Raw genomic sequence first — 17,536 nt, forward strand, 5'->3', positions numbered from 1 at the left:
AGATACAGCTGAAAGTAGGGGAGTGAAGTAGGACTGAACACAAAGGAAGACTGATTTAACACCTGAAAGGACCCTCCTGCCCTGCTATCTGCCCTGACCACCTGTGGCCTGGCAGAATCAGAAAACTTACTGTCTTAAGAGGTTGAGACTGGAGCACGCTCAGGCACAGCTGAGGTGGCAAACAGGTGCTTTACTGAAATCAAGGAAATTAAGTAAAATTTTACATGCTACAGTTCCCATCTTTCCCCTGCTAGAGTCTTAAAACATTGGCAGCCAGGTTTAAAATGACTCAAAATGAGGTTGGAGGGTTTCTCAGTCACAATTCATAGCCCAAGAGAAAAGACCCCCAGATACTCTTAATTAGATGCATCCCAATGAAAGAACTGTGTCCTTATTCGGCCATTCTATAGTGAAGTTCACCATTCATTTGTTCAATAAATATTTAGTGATTATGTATTAGACACTATTTTAGGCATTAGTTACAGTGGTGAACAAAATAGAGATGAAGACCTGCTCTCTTAGAGCTTATATTTTAGAGCTAGAGAAAGACAGAACAAAGTATACACACTACAATGTCAGGTAGTAATAAGCACCCCCCTTCTCTCCCACCCCCCACACATACCAACAAATCAGGATAAGAAGATAAGCAGGATAAGACAGGACAAAGTGATGGGTATGACAGTGTTTACTTTTAACAGGGTGGTCAGGGAAGAGCTCTCTAAGCAGATGACGGATGCCAACTAGCGCCAACCACAGTTTATAAACAGCTTTTAGTGTCTTATACTTAGTTATTGGTGGGCAGAAAGCAAAACAAACAAAAAATAAACTCAGAAAGTCATGATGGACAACAGATCAGAAGAAAACATTTTAAACAATTTAATTAAAATTAATATTTTTAGTGAAATGAGAAAATATGCCAACAATTTTGAAAACAAACAAAATGGACATATTCCTAGAAAAATACAACTCATCAGACTGATCTGAGGAAATAAAAAGTATGTATAATATTATAACCACTTAAGAAATGGAAGCTGTTGTTAAAGCAAATACACAAAGTAAACACCAGGCCCAGAGAGAAATGAGTCCTACCAAAGTTTATAGAAACAGATCATAAAAATATTATGTAAACTTTTCTTAGACAATATGAAAGAGAATAGTTCCCAATCCGTTTTTAAGCCAGCAGGACCCTGATACTAAAACCAAACAAAAATATCAGAAGAAAAGAACACAATACGTCCATGTCAATCATGAATATAAACCTAACAATACTAAACAAAATGTTATAAATAAAATATTAATTTTATTTATAATTTATTTACTCAGATTTTATTTATAATATTAGTATCTGAAAAAATATAATACTCCAACAGTATCTGAAAAAATATAATACTCCCTAACCAGTTTAGGTTTAGACTGGGTATGCTAGCACAGTTTAATATTTTGAAAATCTATAAATGTAATTCGTTAATTCATACGATAGCTTAACAGAATGAAATTTTGCTTTTTCTTCACCTCAACAGATGAAGAAAAAGCATGTGATAAAGTTAAATACCCATTCATGATAAAAATTCTTTGTAAGTTATAACTGGAAGGGAATATCATCTCATAAAGAGAATCATTAAAGAAAACATAAAATTAACATAATCTGAAATGGGAAAACAGTAGAAACATTTCATTTAATATGAGAAATTACCTAAGGATTCCAACTACTACTATTTCTAATCCTCACTGTGTTAGGGTACCTACCTAATCCAATAAGACAAAGAAACCAGGAGCATGAGAATTGGAAATGAATAAATAAAGCTGCCATTATTTGTAGATGACATCATTGTTCAAAAATCCCAGGGAATCTACAGACAACTTTATTAGAAATAATAGGAGAGTGGAGAAGTAATAGAAGCAACAACAAAGTGGCTGGATATAACACTAGTATACAAAGTTCATTGCATTTCTGTTCACCAGCAGCAAATGAGAAAGCATTACTGAAGAGAATTTAAGATATCAGAATAGCAAGTATCTAGAAGAAATATAACAAGGGATGTGTAATATGTCTAAATGGGAAATTATAAAACCTTATTAAGCAATACCTAATAAGATCTAAATAAATGGAGAGACAGACCATATTCATGGATAGAAAGACAATGTGAAAATGTAATGCTTCCTAAATTGGTCTATAGAATCAACGCAATTACATTCAAAATTCCAAGAGAGTATTTTATTAAACTTGATTATATTATTTAAAGTTTATGTAGAGGAATAAAAAAAGCCATAACGGGCAGCATACTTCTGAAGAAAAAGAATAACAAAAAGAACTTTCCTGTCCAGATATCAGGACTTATTTTGAAGCTATTGTAATTAAGACTATATTTTGCTGCTGAGATAGAAACAATAATGAAATAGAATATATTTCCATTAATATGCAGTATCCATGGGAGTAGTCTATAAGATCAGTGAGTAAAAGAGTGATTGTTCAATAAATATGATAAAGAAATGGTCATCTATAAGGAAAACGATCAAATTTGACTTCTTCATCCCATATTAAGAAATCAATTTTTGATTGATTGCAGACTTTTAAAAACTCAACACTTTCAACTCTTGGTAGGAAGTCTAATGAATGTCTATTGGATCTTGGGGGAGAAGAATATTTCTTACACAAGATACAGAAAGCCATTGATTAGAAAAGTTTGATAAAATTCAATATAAAATTAACCCATAAAATTAATAACTTATGGTCATAAAACACATATTAAAAAAGTGAAAAACAAGTTACAACTTGGGAGATGATATATGCAATACATACAATGTATTAAGCATTAGTATCATGATTGAAGAACTTTGATAAGTCGATGAGAAAAGCATAAGGAATCCAACAGCAATTTGGCATAGGACCCAAACAGATACTTCACAGAAGAGAAAACAAATATGGCTAATATACGCAATAAAAATAATTTTATACCTATTCAATTCACAAAAACTTAAAAGAAATTGGCAATATCAAATGTTAGCAACGTTATGGATCCACAGGATTTCTGAAACATTGATGGCAGGAGTATAACTTGTTGCAACCATGTTGGAAAACAGTTTGACATTATATTCTAAGTGTAAACATTCATGTATTTTCCTAGTAATTCCACCCCTAGGTATGCCCCAAAGAGTTGTAAGTAGCATTGTTCACAAGAGCAAAACCTTTGAAACAATCCAGTGCCCATTATCAGGAGAGTGGCCAAATAAATTGTGGTATATTCACACACTGGAATACAAATGCAGTACATGGGGAAAAAGCAGGCAATTCTAATTTCAGGACCAAAAAAATAAAATTTCTCAAGTAACCATAGTTTACTACATGGTTCAGTGAGAATAATGCATAATCTACACTTGATCTTAGCTAAAAGGCCGAGAAGGGATGAATAATGCATAATCTTAATAATGTAAACATTAAATAGCTATTTGACTCTAAATTATGAAATTACTCTAAAGGAAGAATAGAAGAGATGAGAGTCTTTGGGAGGGCTATAAAAAAAGCTAAATCACTGTTTTTTTTATAGTAGATAGTCTGATGGTTAAAATAAAAACTAAGAAGATAAGCATTTTATTTAGAGATATGTAGGTAAATACCAGAAGAAACAGTTAAGAAGTAAAAAGTTATTACTTCTGGAGAGTGGGATAAGGATAATATAAATATACCTGGAGTATACATATATACACACACACGGAGACACATATACATATGTATACATCCATATATACCTATGTACATATACATGTATATGGGTTATATATATGTACATAGGTATATATATGTGTGTGTGTGTGTGTGTGTGTATATCATTGATTTTCAAAACCAAAACCTCTCATTTGTAACAGGGATATGACATTGTGGAACAGACAGATTGGGCTTCTAAAAGAAGAAATTTTGGCACTCTGGGAAATATCAGAGTGCAGCGGCAGAGATCTATTAAGATGATATGGTCCAATGCTCTCATTTCACAAAAATGAAGAAAATGAGACATGGTAAAACTAAGTAAATTGTTAAAGTCTCAAAATTAGAAATGTACTAGGACTAATCCTCAGACCTCCAGGTTCCTAGGCCAAAGCGTCTTCTGCCACATCTAACTGGGAGGGGAAAGAGGTGCTCCCAAGGGAAAGGGGAGGGCTGACCATCCAGTTCTGGAGGGATGTGTAGGAATACAAGGGAATGTTCTGAGACAGAACTGGCACCCAGCTGAGGAAGAGATGCTGGAACACTGCCTGGTGAAACTGGCGTTCTTGTCTTGATGTACTGATCTGCCTGCAGTGCCTCACAAATAGGTGTATATGTGAGTATGTGTCTGCTTTCTGATTGTTGCTGATTTAGAATCTCTCAGGATAAGACAGTAGTACAAGCCTTACTGAAAGCCATATGGAATACAGATAGATATTTTAAAAATGCCTAGTTCCAGGCCTCACACGAAGACATGGAAGAAATATGTTGGTTAAATGGATGCATAAATACTATAATTTGTTTCCAACGCCTAGCTGAAGATGGTAAAATAACTGAGTATTTTAACAGAGTATATTTGCTTTTAGCCCAAAGGAAGACTGAGAGGAAACAGACATTTGAGGAGTGAAGAGGAGACCATGAGAATGCCAATAGGTCATCAGTTACTATATCTTAGTAAAAACGTTCTACGTGCTTTCATCACTTGGAATACCCGTATTTGTAATGCCTAACTTTGCAGACTGTCTGTACTTTCACTAATCAAAGTAACCTATGGAATGGCAGCATGAATATCACAGCTGAGGCTTCACAGAAATGGAGGATCTTGAGCCTCACCTAGATCTACTGAATCAGAGTCTTCATTTTAACAAAATCCCCAGATGATTCATAAGCACATTAAAGTTTGAGAAACTCTGGCCTATAGCACTGTTTTTTGGATAAAATTATAATTTAAATATGTCTTACTTGGAATTAGAAGCTATGCAAATGACCAATAATATCCTGAAATAAATTATGATAAAGAGTAATGATATCCTGAAATAAATTAAGATAAAGAAAAACCACCTGGAGGACAGGTTAAGAACTGTAATAAACATTGAATGATCAAAGCGGGAATTGCATTTCTCAGTTACGAGTATTTATTGCAATCAAATGTGTCAGGGGGGTGATTCTGGGTGATCTGTGACTGCTTAATGGGAAATTTGGTAGTCTGCCACATGTCTCTAATCGTAAGTCAGCTTGCTTAGGAGTGTGGCTTGATTCCTCTATCAATGTACAACATCAGTATTGTGTCTAGAAAAAAAATGGAATATAAAAATCTGACCTCAAGTAGCTGGGCAATGAGCCAATAACAACAATAATAACAACAAAGAAACGAACAAACAAGTGGGGAAGGGTCTAAAACCCATTATGCGAGGGGAAAAAAAAAAAACTACGGAAGATTTAAAAGCCATTTTTTATTAGAATAATCAAGTGACAAAATCCACTGTGTACATATCAGAAATTCAACTCAAAAGAACACTCACCGGGAAGAAAGGCTTGGCTTCCCACTTTTGCTACAGCTGGTATAAATTCCTGGGCCATCATCAAAGAAGCTTCCAAGTGCCAACTTCTGTCTGATAGACTCTCTCTCATTTTTCTGTGCCTAAAATTTCAAGAAAACAAAAAATGCTGATAAGTGGGCAGATATAGCACAACCACAGGCAGTCTAACTTGTTAAGTTTCTTAGAACTGTAACATTAGATGAAAAACAAATAAATAGGCTGCAGCACAAGAGCATTTGAATTATTAAAAGCTGAAATTTTACCAGTCTCTCTGGCTTGAATTTCAATTCTTCAGAGCTCATTCTAATCTCTAGTCTAAGTAATCACCATCATGGTACTCAATGATTTTCACCAGGATAGAACTACATTATTTGTCACTGCAATCTTTCTTCTTCTTACCTGCTAGGTATAGGTAAAGTTGTGGAGGGCAAGTACTTTCTCCTGAATCAAATCACTTCGATCCCAAATGTGCCCTTTCCCGGATCTTGTCTTCTCTCTGCTTTACATGTCCCTTTAGCCAGCCCATTTTCTCTATGGCAAGAACAGTAATTCACTTCACCAACAGGCAGCCTCTGGGATCTGGCAGATGCCACAATAAGGCCAGAAGAGAATCCAGGACAAGACAGACATAGCACCTGCCTCCATGCAGCTTACAGTCTTGTCAGGGACTCTTGGTTCCATTCAAGGGCAAGCCTCATCTCACCAGGTTTTAGAATGTGAGAAACCTTGACAATAATGTCTGGAATAGCTGGAGAATTCTAGCTGGGCCCATCTGTTTCATATTTTGAAGGGAGGTCAGGTCAGTGTGCATAGGAAAAGGATTTGGTAAACTACACTACTGTGATCCTTTGGATATGTTTACAATGCTTGGCTTCTCATTAAATGCCCCATAAAAACTCACCATGCTGAACTTTTAAACCCTTTAAACAACAGGGGAGAAGATTAAAAATGATTTCCTTGGTTAAAAATGAAACTACTACAAAAAAACAAACAACATGAGTCAAAAATCCTGGGCTGAGGATGAAATTTTAGTTTTGTGAGATGACAAAGGCTTTGAGAAGTAACATTTCATGCACTGAGCGAGGGCTTGAAGACCACACTGAGCAAATTATATTACAAAATGCAGGTCATGTGACTGGGTGTGGCTACTAAAGGCTTGGTGATGCCTTCATTCTCCCAGAAGGAGGTTCTGGAGCATCACTGTGTCACAATGACAAAAGGCACAGCCTGTTGGAAGGGCGCACTGAAAATAACTTCATTCCCAAGTGAAGGACAGTATACAATAGGTTAAGGCTGCTCTGTCTAATATGGTAGTTATTAGTCTCATGTGGCTATTTGCATTTCAACTTAAGAATTAATTAATTAATATTAAAAATTCAGCTCCTCAGGCACACTACCTCATTTCAAGAGCTCAACCATCACAGATGGTTAGTGGATATTGTACTAGACAGCACAGAATAAAATACATGACAGCAAAGTACAGCTAAGACAGTGGTTCCGAAGATCCAGCTTCTACAGGCTGCATTAGAATGCCCCAGGCTCTAGTGCCAGATATTTAATTTCAACAGGTTTGAGAACTAGTTCGAAGAAACCTCATCTCTACTCTCCTTTTCTCTCACACTTTTTAATCCTTGGACACCATAAGCATTCTTTCAACTGTACACACTTAGCGATTATCTCTGTCTATATATATAGCACCCCATTTTAGCATGTATCAATGAAACTGCATCATACTAGGAGCTAGCATATGTGTGTGTGTGTGTGTGTGTGTGTGTGTGTGTGTTTGTAGTACAGTCATAAAGTGAAAGACTACTTTTATACAGATTTTTTTTTTTTTTTACAGATGTGAAAGACTGCTTTCATAGTTCTTATTTTTTGCTGGGCTAGCATAAAACCAAGCCTTAAGAAAGCAACCATAAGGTTATAGAGGGAAGCAAGAATGCCTTTTATTTCACAAACCACTTGCAACTGTACTGCTTGGAAACTTAATTAGGGCAAACCACCTTTCCGAATATGCAAGGCTGGCACTTGGGATGGTCCAGCCAAAACAGAATCACATCACTTGACACCTTTATTTAAAACAAGTTCATTTCAAATCCCCGTATCTGCCAGGCAGATTTTGTACAGTCAGTGAACCTATTTCTCAATCCATATCACAGACAAAAGAGATTCTCACCAAAGTCTTCAACAGGCAGAAGACTGTTGAGTATAGCTGAATATCCAAATATAAAATCAGTAGATAGCAACATGAATGTTAAGGATTAATGTTCAACACACGCTGGCCCGACATTAGCCTAGGGTCTAAAACAGGCTTTAAAGAAAACACTTATCCCAGGGTATGAATGTGTGAAGATACCCTTGATTCCATGTCTATCTTTCTTGATAAACTAGAGCTACAGATATTGGGAGAGGCCTTACAAATATTTCCATTTACATTAATTGCAGTTCTTTACACCTGAATACTTCATTAACAGTTTAAAGAGGACTGTTGTATAATACACTCTTTCCCCCTCTCTCCTTCTCTTTCTGTCTCTGGATACCACTGAACAAATCAAGAAAAGCATAAAGAATATAAACATCACCCATAATCCCAACCACTTAGAGAGAGATGATTGCTAACATTTTAGTATATTTCCTCCTAGTTTTTATCATATATGTGTATTATTTTCCTTTTTATAAAGTTGAGATCATATTGTTTATTATATTTTCAGAATTGCCCTTGTATCACTTCAAATTCTTTAAAAACATAATTTTAAAATCTTTAAAAAATTTTTCCTCCAGAAAAGCCAGAAAGGAATAAAAATACAATCTTTAATGGTTGCATATCATTCCATCCTATGGAGTTACCCTCTATGGTTAGCCATTTGGGTTGTGTTAAATTAAAAATAACATGGAAGTTAGCCTCTTTTTTTTTTTTTTTGGTGAGATGCAGTCTCGCTCTGTCGCCAGGCTGGAGTGCAGTGGCGCCATTTTGGCTCACTGCAACCTTCACCTCCCAGGTTCAAGCAATTCTCCTGCCTTAGCCTCCCAAGCAGCTGGGACTACAGGCTCACGTCACTATGCTCAGCTAATTTTTGTATTTTTAGTAGAGACGGGGTTTCACCATGTCGGCCAGGATGGTCTCAGTCTCTTGACCTGATGATCCGCCTGCCTCAGCCTCCCAAAGTGCTGGGATTACAAGCGTAAGCCACCGTGCCTGGCCAGAAATTAGCCTCTTTACATAAATGCCTGCCCACATGTCTGATTATTTCCTCAGGATTAGTTCCTGGAAGTGGAATTAGCAGATCAGCTGAGTGTGAACATTTGTTGAGGCTCTTGACACATTTTGTCACATTGCTCTCAAAAAAAGCTGTTCCAATCCACACGCCCGCCAGCAATGTAAGAGGGTGCAGCTTTCACTACATCCTGGCTAACACTGAAATTTTCACTTAAAAAAAAAGGTTTTAAAAAATTTGATAGGCAAAAAGTAATGTTTTTAAATTTTAATTTCTTTGATTACTAGTTAGAGTAAATATTTAAATGTTTTAGTGACTGTACTTTCTTTTCTCTGAATTACTTACTCCTAGCTTTGCTTATTTTTCTACTAAGGTCTGAGAATTTTAAACATTTTATAGTAGAGTATTTGTCCTTTTGAGTTTCAACCGCAAATGTTATGTAGTTAAGTCAATAGCTTGCTTCCTCTGTCATGCTGTCAGTGGCTTTTGTGCTTGGAAAACTCTTCCCAGTCCAGAGGCAAAGGATCTCACTAGATGCTGGAAGATTAAATGAGAAAACTTAGGTAAATTACTTAGCAGCTGTACCCGACCTGTGGTAATGTAAATCTGTGATAGACGGTAGCATTATGGTTCATACTCCAATTTCTGCTTTGAATATGAGGAAACTGCGGGAGATGAAAGGTTACCATACTGTTAGGCAGGAGCAGTAGGATCCAAGTCCATGCTTTCTAATCCCAGATCTTCCTGCTTTTTCACATCACTTTTCCACATGAAAGAGTAAGGTGTTCAGACTAATAATAATGGTAGGTACCATGTAGGGGATAAAATGTGGCACAAAGAGTTATGGGTCTACTTCTTCCCTGAGATGGATGTGACGTTTTCTCACAAAAAGAGAAAACACTGGCAAAGCATACATACCACAGGCTAAATCATAACCACAGATATCCACAATACAAATATCTTCTCATCAGGACCACTCCTTACCATCACTGCTCAATGTTAAAATGTAACAATGAGAACCTAATTTTCTTTCAGTTGCCCACATGTGTAAAATATATGTGTGTGTGGTTGCAAAGACGGTTTATTCTCTGAGGAATTATACCTGCAAGGCAAATACGTCTTCCACCAGCCCCCTCAATCCAGCCAAGCCCAAGACGCTCCAGGGTGAGAAACAGCCAAGGGTACAGGAAAAGGAAGAGGCTGACTCAAAACACCACTGTCAGGTTGCACTTATGACAAGCAGAGCCTTGTCCACTCCTAAAACAGCCTTGGGAAATACCCTCATAAAACAAAAGTACGACATCTAAAATTGGCATTGCTAGCAAAAGCAAAGGGCAACTGAGGAATAGGGCTCATCACTATCAGGCAGAAAAGCTATTCAAGCCCCAGATGAAAGCAAAAATATGATTAGAAACTCACCGCTATTCAGCCCCAGGAAGTTTTTGTCCTCATCTGTCGCTAAATTTCCTACTGCCACCCGCTGTGCCTGAGCAGATAAGGCTCACAATGACTTTCAATGACGCCATGCAAGCCACCATGATCTTAGAACACAGATCACTGAGCGCTTGTAGACTCTGAACACCAACGCTCAGCCTTTCCTGATGTGCTCTGTTCTACTGCAATTCCCCAATCTGGACAAGAACAAAGACGGGCATTCAGTAATGAAATAAAAAGCAAAATGTTCTGCATGCGTAGGTATCATCTCTCTTCAAATCTAATATGTCCCCAGGACCTTTCCATACTTTTTTTTCGGCATATGGCATGGCCCCATCCCTTACACACCAAGATCATTCCTGCATCCCCTCCCCAGGTTCTGCCTTCTTGCCTCTGGCCCAGCCCACCTTACTAGCAGCATTGTGGTGTCTCTGAAGCAAGAAGCCTTCAGCATGCTAATCTGCACGTAAATTTACAAGTGGAAAATTGGGTGTTTTCTGCATTTTCAAAATCTATTTAATTGACAAACTGTATTTTTTGTGGGAAAATCGGCGGGGGTGGGGGGAGGGGTGGGCTCTAGGGCTCTCAGGAACACACTTCAGGAAATAACAGCCTAAACCTGAACCTAAAGCCATCTGGTGCTTAGGACACAACAAGCAGCTGCTTCCTTCTGAGTCCTGCACAGATGATAAAACCCACAGAGGCGGAAAGGGCCTGTCAGACCAAGAGGAAAGGGCTCCTCAAACTCCCCTGAGGATGAATGGATTTAAGGAAACCTGGCCTAGGGAATCAGGGGATCCAGTAGATGAGAAAGGCACAGAGGTGGGAATAAAAGCAGATGTAAGATTTGGAGCAGGAACAGTTGGAGGCCTGGACAAGATTCAGTTGTGGGAAGGAGGAGTGGGAGAAAGAAAAGTGTTTCCCCCAATTTTCTGTCTTTCTGCTCTTCCCCGCATTGAGCTTCCCGTCCTCCCAGATGCATTTGTTTCTCACTTTTCACTCTTTGCCACGGGAAGTGAAATAGACTTTTAAAAATTATTGGATGTACTTGTTTTATAATGCTCATTGTCTCAGTACTAATTCACTAATAACCCCTACAGATACCACGTCTAGCATCCTCTTTTTCACACTGCTAAGTTGTTACCTGGTGCAATGCTTCTCAGGCTTCAGGGTACTTATGAGGACCTCAAGATCTTGCTAAGATGCATGTTCTAAATCAGAGACAGGGCCGGAGACTCTGCGTTTCTAATAAGCCCCAGGAATTGCAAAAGGTTAGAGGTTTTGCAGATCTTCTCTAAGGTTAAGAGGCCTCACAGGCCTTGACTGCTCTTTCTCTGTCTTCTACACTGGTGTTACCTGCAGGCCTCAGGAAGTGCTTGTTAAAGCAATGAAGTAAATACTTGCCACCAATGGTAAAAAGGTAAAAAGTTTTTTGCCATTGACAAAAAACTTCCTAAGGATTATGGGCTGCATCATCCCAGAAGCTGATGAATACACTGGTCCCCCGTGGCCCAGAAAGGAACTCAGGATGCCAGGGGTTGCTGGGACACTGGTTGGCCAAGTGGAGACCAGGGAGGAGCATACATGTGCGCATGCACAGACACACACACACACCCCCACCCTCTCTGTCACACATTTCTTTAAGCCAATAGCTCTCAAACTTGATTGACTGTGCAAGAGGATTACCTGGAGGGCTTGTAAATACACAGTCTATTTTTCTTTTTCAAGAAAGTCTGGGGTGGAGGTGAGAATGTGCATTTCTAACAAGTTCCCAGATGCTGCTGATGATGCTAGCATAGGCACTTTGAGAACCACAGCTTTAAACAAATTGAGCAGATCAAGTAGCTAGATGAAACACAGGGTTGGTTCTTCTGTAATTGAGCATACATCTGTTCCATGTGGCATGGCCAGACTCTGGAGCCAGGTGGATTTCATTTGTAGCAGCCTGGCCTCTGCCAAGGCCTTACCAGGATGCTTGTTTTGAAGCAATTAATGATCCCCTTGCTTCAGTGCAATCTATTGCCTAGTGATATCTGGCATCATCACCATTAGCAGCATCCGCCAGGGAACATAACTGGGATTCTGAGGCTCTCTCTTCCTTTAGGAAAGTGGTAGTCGCTCTTCTTTCTTTCCCCAGCTTGAAAGACAGCTTTATTCTAACATTTATAGGCAGCATTACAGTGTGAGGAGTCTGAAGCTCTTAAACATTATGAACCAGAAGTATAGAAGTTGTTTGTTATGTAAATGTTATTAATTTTCTTTGAAACGAAAAGGCCAAAAGAAAACCAAAATACACTGACAGTACTTTCTAATTATTTTCTCACTGAGACAAATCATGAATTTGTCACTAGACCAGAATATAAAAACAGCATTCCACAAGAAAAGAAATTGTATGCTGTTGAATGTCAAGTGCATAAATGCTTGCACCATGCAGGTTATTTTACATTCTTGAATCTTATTTTATCCCCTGGGTAGTGCTTTTTAATTGGTAGTGGAAATATAAGTTAAAAAATAGTATCTTTCAATTGCATCACTGAACGGATAGTAAGTCAGGACACTTTCTTTTCATTGTGTGTTTCTGACATTTTCCATTTCAGTCACTTACACTAAACATCCAGAAAGGTCAAGATGAGCTGCCAAATACAGGTTTCCCGAAAAGGTGTTGAAATTTCTTATCTTTGCATCCTCGTACCAACCTGCCTGAACACATTTCCTTAAATAAGTGATAGCCTGGGCTGCTGGGCAACGTTAAGGCTTTTGGGTGTAAACTGCTCAGGACCTGTACCCGTGAGAGAGCTGGCCTCGGATATCTAAAGCCCAGGATGGGGACCCAAGGGGAAGGACTCTGGGGCCCTGCGTCTTCTGACACCTATTTTACTTGAGTATTGGCTGACATCAAAAGAACTGGGATGCCAGTCCAGAGAATGCAGATATTTATTTACAATTAGTCTAACTGTGAGGATGGTTTTGCCTAGTGTTGACTGCATTCCTTCTTATGCTATAGGGAAGCGACATACACAGAAACAGGCAGATAGAAGTGCCACTGCACAAGAGTCCATAGCACTTGAATATTTTGATTGTGAAGGTAAGCAAAGGTATTTAACCAACACCTACGGTAAAGTTCAGTAGCCACTTAGAATGGGAACCTTGCTGAAAGTAAAGGAGTCTAAGGTGCAGTCTACAAAGATGGCTACTGTAGAGAAGGTGTTTCAACCTTAACTCCTCAAGGGATATGGTGGAAAACTGAATGATTTTCCTCCCCTGCGAGCACCATATCCAAAACACAAACTGCTGGGAATGAACCTGAGCTCATTCTACTTCTCACATGATTGCCTACCAGAGAATACTTTTTAGCCCAAGACAGTGTTATCTGGCAAACCTATTTTTAACAGGTGCCATTTTAGAAGCCTGGAAACCCATCACAGTCATTCAGTATCACTGTCAGGAACACAACAGTCCCAAACACTTACTGCATGGTTATGAAACAGCCAAGCCTTAATCAGCAGCCAGGAAGCTGGTGTCCTCAACCTTCTGTGTCAGAATGGACCTAGGATCCAGGGGAGGTAGACACAGACTCATGGCCAGAAAGAAGGTGGGGAGGAGGATTTAGAGTCACGAAGACCCTGCTTAACATGTTGACTCTGACATGACTACGAGTTACTGAGACTCTTTGAGCCTCAGTTTCTTCTTCTGCAAAAAGAAATAATACCTATTTTTAGGTTATTTTAATAATTAAATGAAATACTATATAGAAAGTGCTTGGCGCTGTGCCTGGCACAGAGAGAAAATTTATAAAGTAGTAGCTGTTATTACTATTAAAAGGAAGGGGTGGGGAAGGTAGTGAGAAGAATGAAGAAAGGGAGAGAAAAGGAGCCTGAAATATCTGGAACAGGTCCATTTACAAATACATAAAGTGAATTAGTGATTGTCAGAGGCTGAGAGAAGAAAGGATTTGGGAGTGACTCCTGATGGGTACAGGGTTTCTTTGTGAGGTGACGAAAAATTCTGGAATTAGACGATGGTGTGCACAGCCTTATGAATATACTAAAAACCGTCAAAGTGTACACTTTAAAATGGTGGCTTTTATGTGTGTGAATCATATCTCAATTTTTTAAAAAGCCATACACATACACGAAAATGAGGAGAACTGGAAGCCTAAGGAAACTAGTGAGGAGAAGGGAAAGAGACAAAGTAGAGAGTGCTGCAGAAGACGACCATGACATGGAAAGGGGCGTGTGTACGCATATGTGTGTTCACGTTTGTGCGCGTGTGTGTGTGACAACAAGAATACATTTAACACACTTGCATTTCACTGGAAATTCTAGTTACCTGAAACAACCCACTCCCTGACCAGGCTGGCTAACCGAGCTGTGCCAACAGGGTGATATGATAAGAAACCTGAACCACGAGCCAGGGAGCTTTACATTTATAACATCTAAGACCGATCAGGCTAATTCTTTCCTTTTAAGAAAAGGAGACCCTGGCCCACAAAGCGGAAGAGATTTTTCCCAGGTGGCTGAGGTGGGGCTAGGTCCCAGCCTTCGGTAACTTAACATGGTTCTTCAAGCGTATTCAGCCCTCGCAGGCAAGAAAACGTGAGGGTTAATGGAGGTCGACGGCTGCTTTTCCTCAGTAATTGTGTGGGGAGGGCAGAGCGCTTGTCTGGAATGGCAGCTGGCATTCTGTGTTCCTGTTTATTGCAGTTTATCTCAAGCAGTCATTTCCATTCACCTTTTAAAAAAAACATGAGGCGCAGCTGTGGCTTCACTTTAAATATTGTTCCTTCCAGCCTTTTAATTTTTTCACAGGGTCCTCCCTAATCTTTCACCATAATTGGATGCACAACACTCGAGACGGCACCCCTGAGGAACAAAGCGAAGCGAGCGGCTGGCCCGGCCCTGGGCCCACTCACCGCCCTGCTGTCAGCTCCCTGATTCTGTGCATAGTGGCCTAGCAACACAAGGCAATACCAGCTTCCCTGCATTTTCTCTGCTCTGGGACAAAGTTGGAGCCAGTCTTCTGCCATATTCTACATTAAATTTTCCCGATTTCCTTTTCTCTCTCTCCATTAGTGTCATTAAGATCTTTCCCTGCCCCAAGAATGTACACATGAACAACTCTCGTGTTTAAGGTACACATTCCTGGGGCAGGAAAAGATCTAAATGGCTGCACACTTTAGAAGTCCACACCAGCTATCTGGACACTCCAGGCAGCATCAGTTCCATGTGGTTTGCTCCTTTAATGCCTCCCACACTGGGGCTGTCAGCTCCTGGAGGGAAAGCTCAGTCCCCCTTTGGTGATCCTAGTGCCACGCACAGTGCCAGGAATATGAGAGGGCTCTTGGTAAGTGATGGTGGAATGGATGAGGACACTGACTTAGATGCTGCATACCATGTTGGTCCTGAAGACAATCAGCTCTGTGGTTCTTTATCAGGGGATCAGAAGTTGCTCACAGCAGGGCAGGGAAATAATGGGCTGAACGCATACACCTCGGATTCTGCTAAGGTCTGCACTTTTCTTCTTAAACACTAAGATCTGTTTTCTGTTGAGTGCAGTTTTACTATTACTACTGAATAAACCAGAGGTCCTTAATGAAACATTTTTCTTACAATCAAAACCTTCCCCACGGAAAAGGAACAGATGCATAATCTTTTTCTTCCTTTGCTTTGGTGGAATCTAATTTTAGTCATCAGAAAGTGACCTTTCCCCTTGAAGGCTGTTTGTCTGACTTCAAAACAACTCTGTAAAATAATCCCTATACACATGTGGTATTTATTAGTGCGTCTAGTTCAGGGAATTCTATGGTACCTAAGCAGGGGTGTATCAAATTTTTAATTGTTTTTGACAATTGACCTCAAAATGGGGTGAAAGTACCACACAATATTAAAAAAATTACAACTTTTACTTATATTTATATTTTAAACATTTTATTCTTTAAAATGTCTATTCATATGTATATCTTTTATATGTACATATTATATTTTATAGTAGTCGGTGCTATTTCTGAATAAAATATATGTATATTACAGGCATGGACTCAAAACCATCTTCCTGATAAATGCAAGGTCAAAAAAGCCTGCAGAGCCCCACTTTATGGCATCTAATTTAATTTTCTACTTAGCCAACAAAACAGCAAAAACATTAGAGAAAATAATTAGAAAAGGAAGATTCTAATAGGGAAAGTCATTTTTATACTAGGTAACTATTTTCTTATTCCTCATATTTTTAAAAAAGCATATGTTGCCCTGTTTCACTAGAAGCTCATAGTAAAATTATAAAGAGTGGGTTTAAAGAAGGATAATTACAATGAAGTCTTCATAATAATCACAATACATATAAAAATTTGAAAGCACTTTGCCTGAGAAAGGTATTTAAAAGGCTGGAATGAGAAAAGAACAATGTTTAAGGTCTGGAACACAATGAACTGATCTCTGAGCACTCCACACATCTAGAAGGTTTATCTTGCAGTTTTTTTGTACTAACCTATCAGATACTGAAATCATATGCGGCATTCTACTGCCTTTGTTAGATAATGGGTTACACAGTGCAATTCTGTTTTGTTGTTGTTGATGTTTTAAAGTTCCTTGAGCCTTACATGTCTGTAGCTTTAGTCAGCCCTGTCTCAGGTTGCTGGTGTATCATTGCTCACTTATTCCAGGCATCTGGGTTCTCTCTCTGTTTCTAAGTAGAAGAAAACTACAGCGGTGATGACTTCATTGTTAATGCATTAATAATGGTATGTCTTTCATTTTTCCTAAGTGCAAACTGACCTATACTTTTCTATTCGAGAAATAGTTTGACAGAGGAAACCATGACCAGTTCTTTGACACTGAAAACAGCAGAAGTATGATATAGCTACACTTGTTCTGCAGAGTTGGATAAGCAATCTGACTCTTACGGCAGAGTGTCCCAAGCATCTTTTGCACACCACTTCCGGTAGAAGCGGACAGCTGAGAAGCGTTACGGTTATAAGACTCAGCGAACTATCACCTTGGGTTCTCATTCCTGTCTTGGGGATCACAAGGGATGAAAAACACAAAGGGCAACATGGCAGGTCACTGAAACCTCTTTTACATATTTAAGTTTCAGCTTCTGGAGAAAGAACATAAGCTGTTGTGAACTGCTCTAGGAAGTACAGAATATACTTAAAACAGTCCCCACACTCACACACACACACACGTATGTATATAAGATATAAACTACTATATTTTACATTACTATATGTAAGGCTCTATCATGACAGAAGCTTCTTTCTATATCTCGCTCCAGGGAAAAAAGTTAGTGATGTATTTGATCAAATTAAAAATCAAGTAGCAAGTTTTACTGTTCTATCATTAACTGATATTTGCCTCTGAGGTAAAGGGGTC

General features: G+C 38.9%; 1 protein-coding gene across 7 annotated transcripts in view; it reads right to left on the bottom strand.

Annotated features, from left to right (window-relative positions):
- The window catches only part of LOC101021093 (schwannomin-interacting protein 1), an 803,298-nt gene that overhangs the window by 25,324 nt on the left and 760,438 nt on the right, over window positions 1-17,536 (bottom strand). For all 7 annotated transcript variants that reach the window (XM_017955752.1, XM_017955753.1, XM_009201444.2 and 4 more), the window contains one exon: window positions 5,503-5,621. In XM_017955752.1, coding sequence (XP_017811241.1) covers window positions 5,503-5,621 — 119 coding nt within the window. The remainder of the gene's footprint in view (window positions 1-5,502; window positions 5,622-17,536) is intronic.

Source organism: Papio anubis, chromosome 2 (assembly GCF_008728515.1).
Source record: "Papio anubis isolate 15944 chromosome 2, Panubis1.0, whole genome shotgun sequence".
NCBI classification, from domain to species: Eukaryota; Metazoa; Chordata; class Mammalia; order Primates; family Cercopithecidae; genus Papio; species Papio anubis.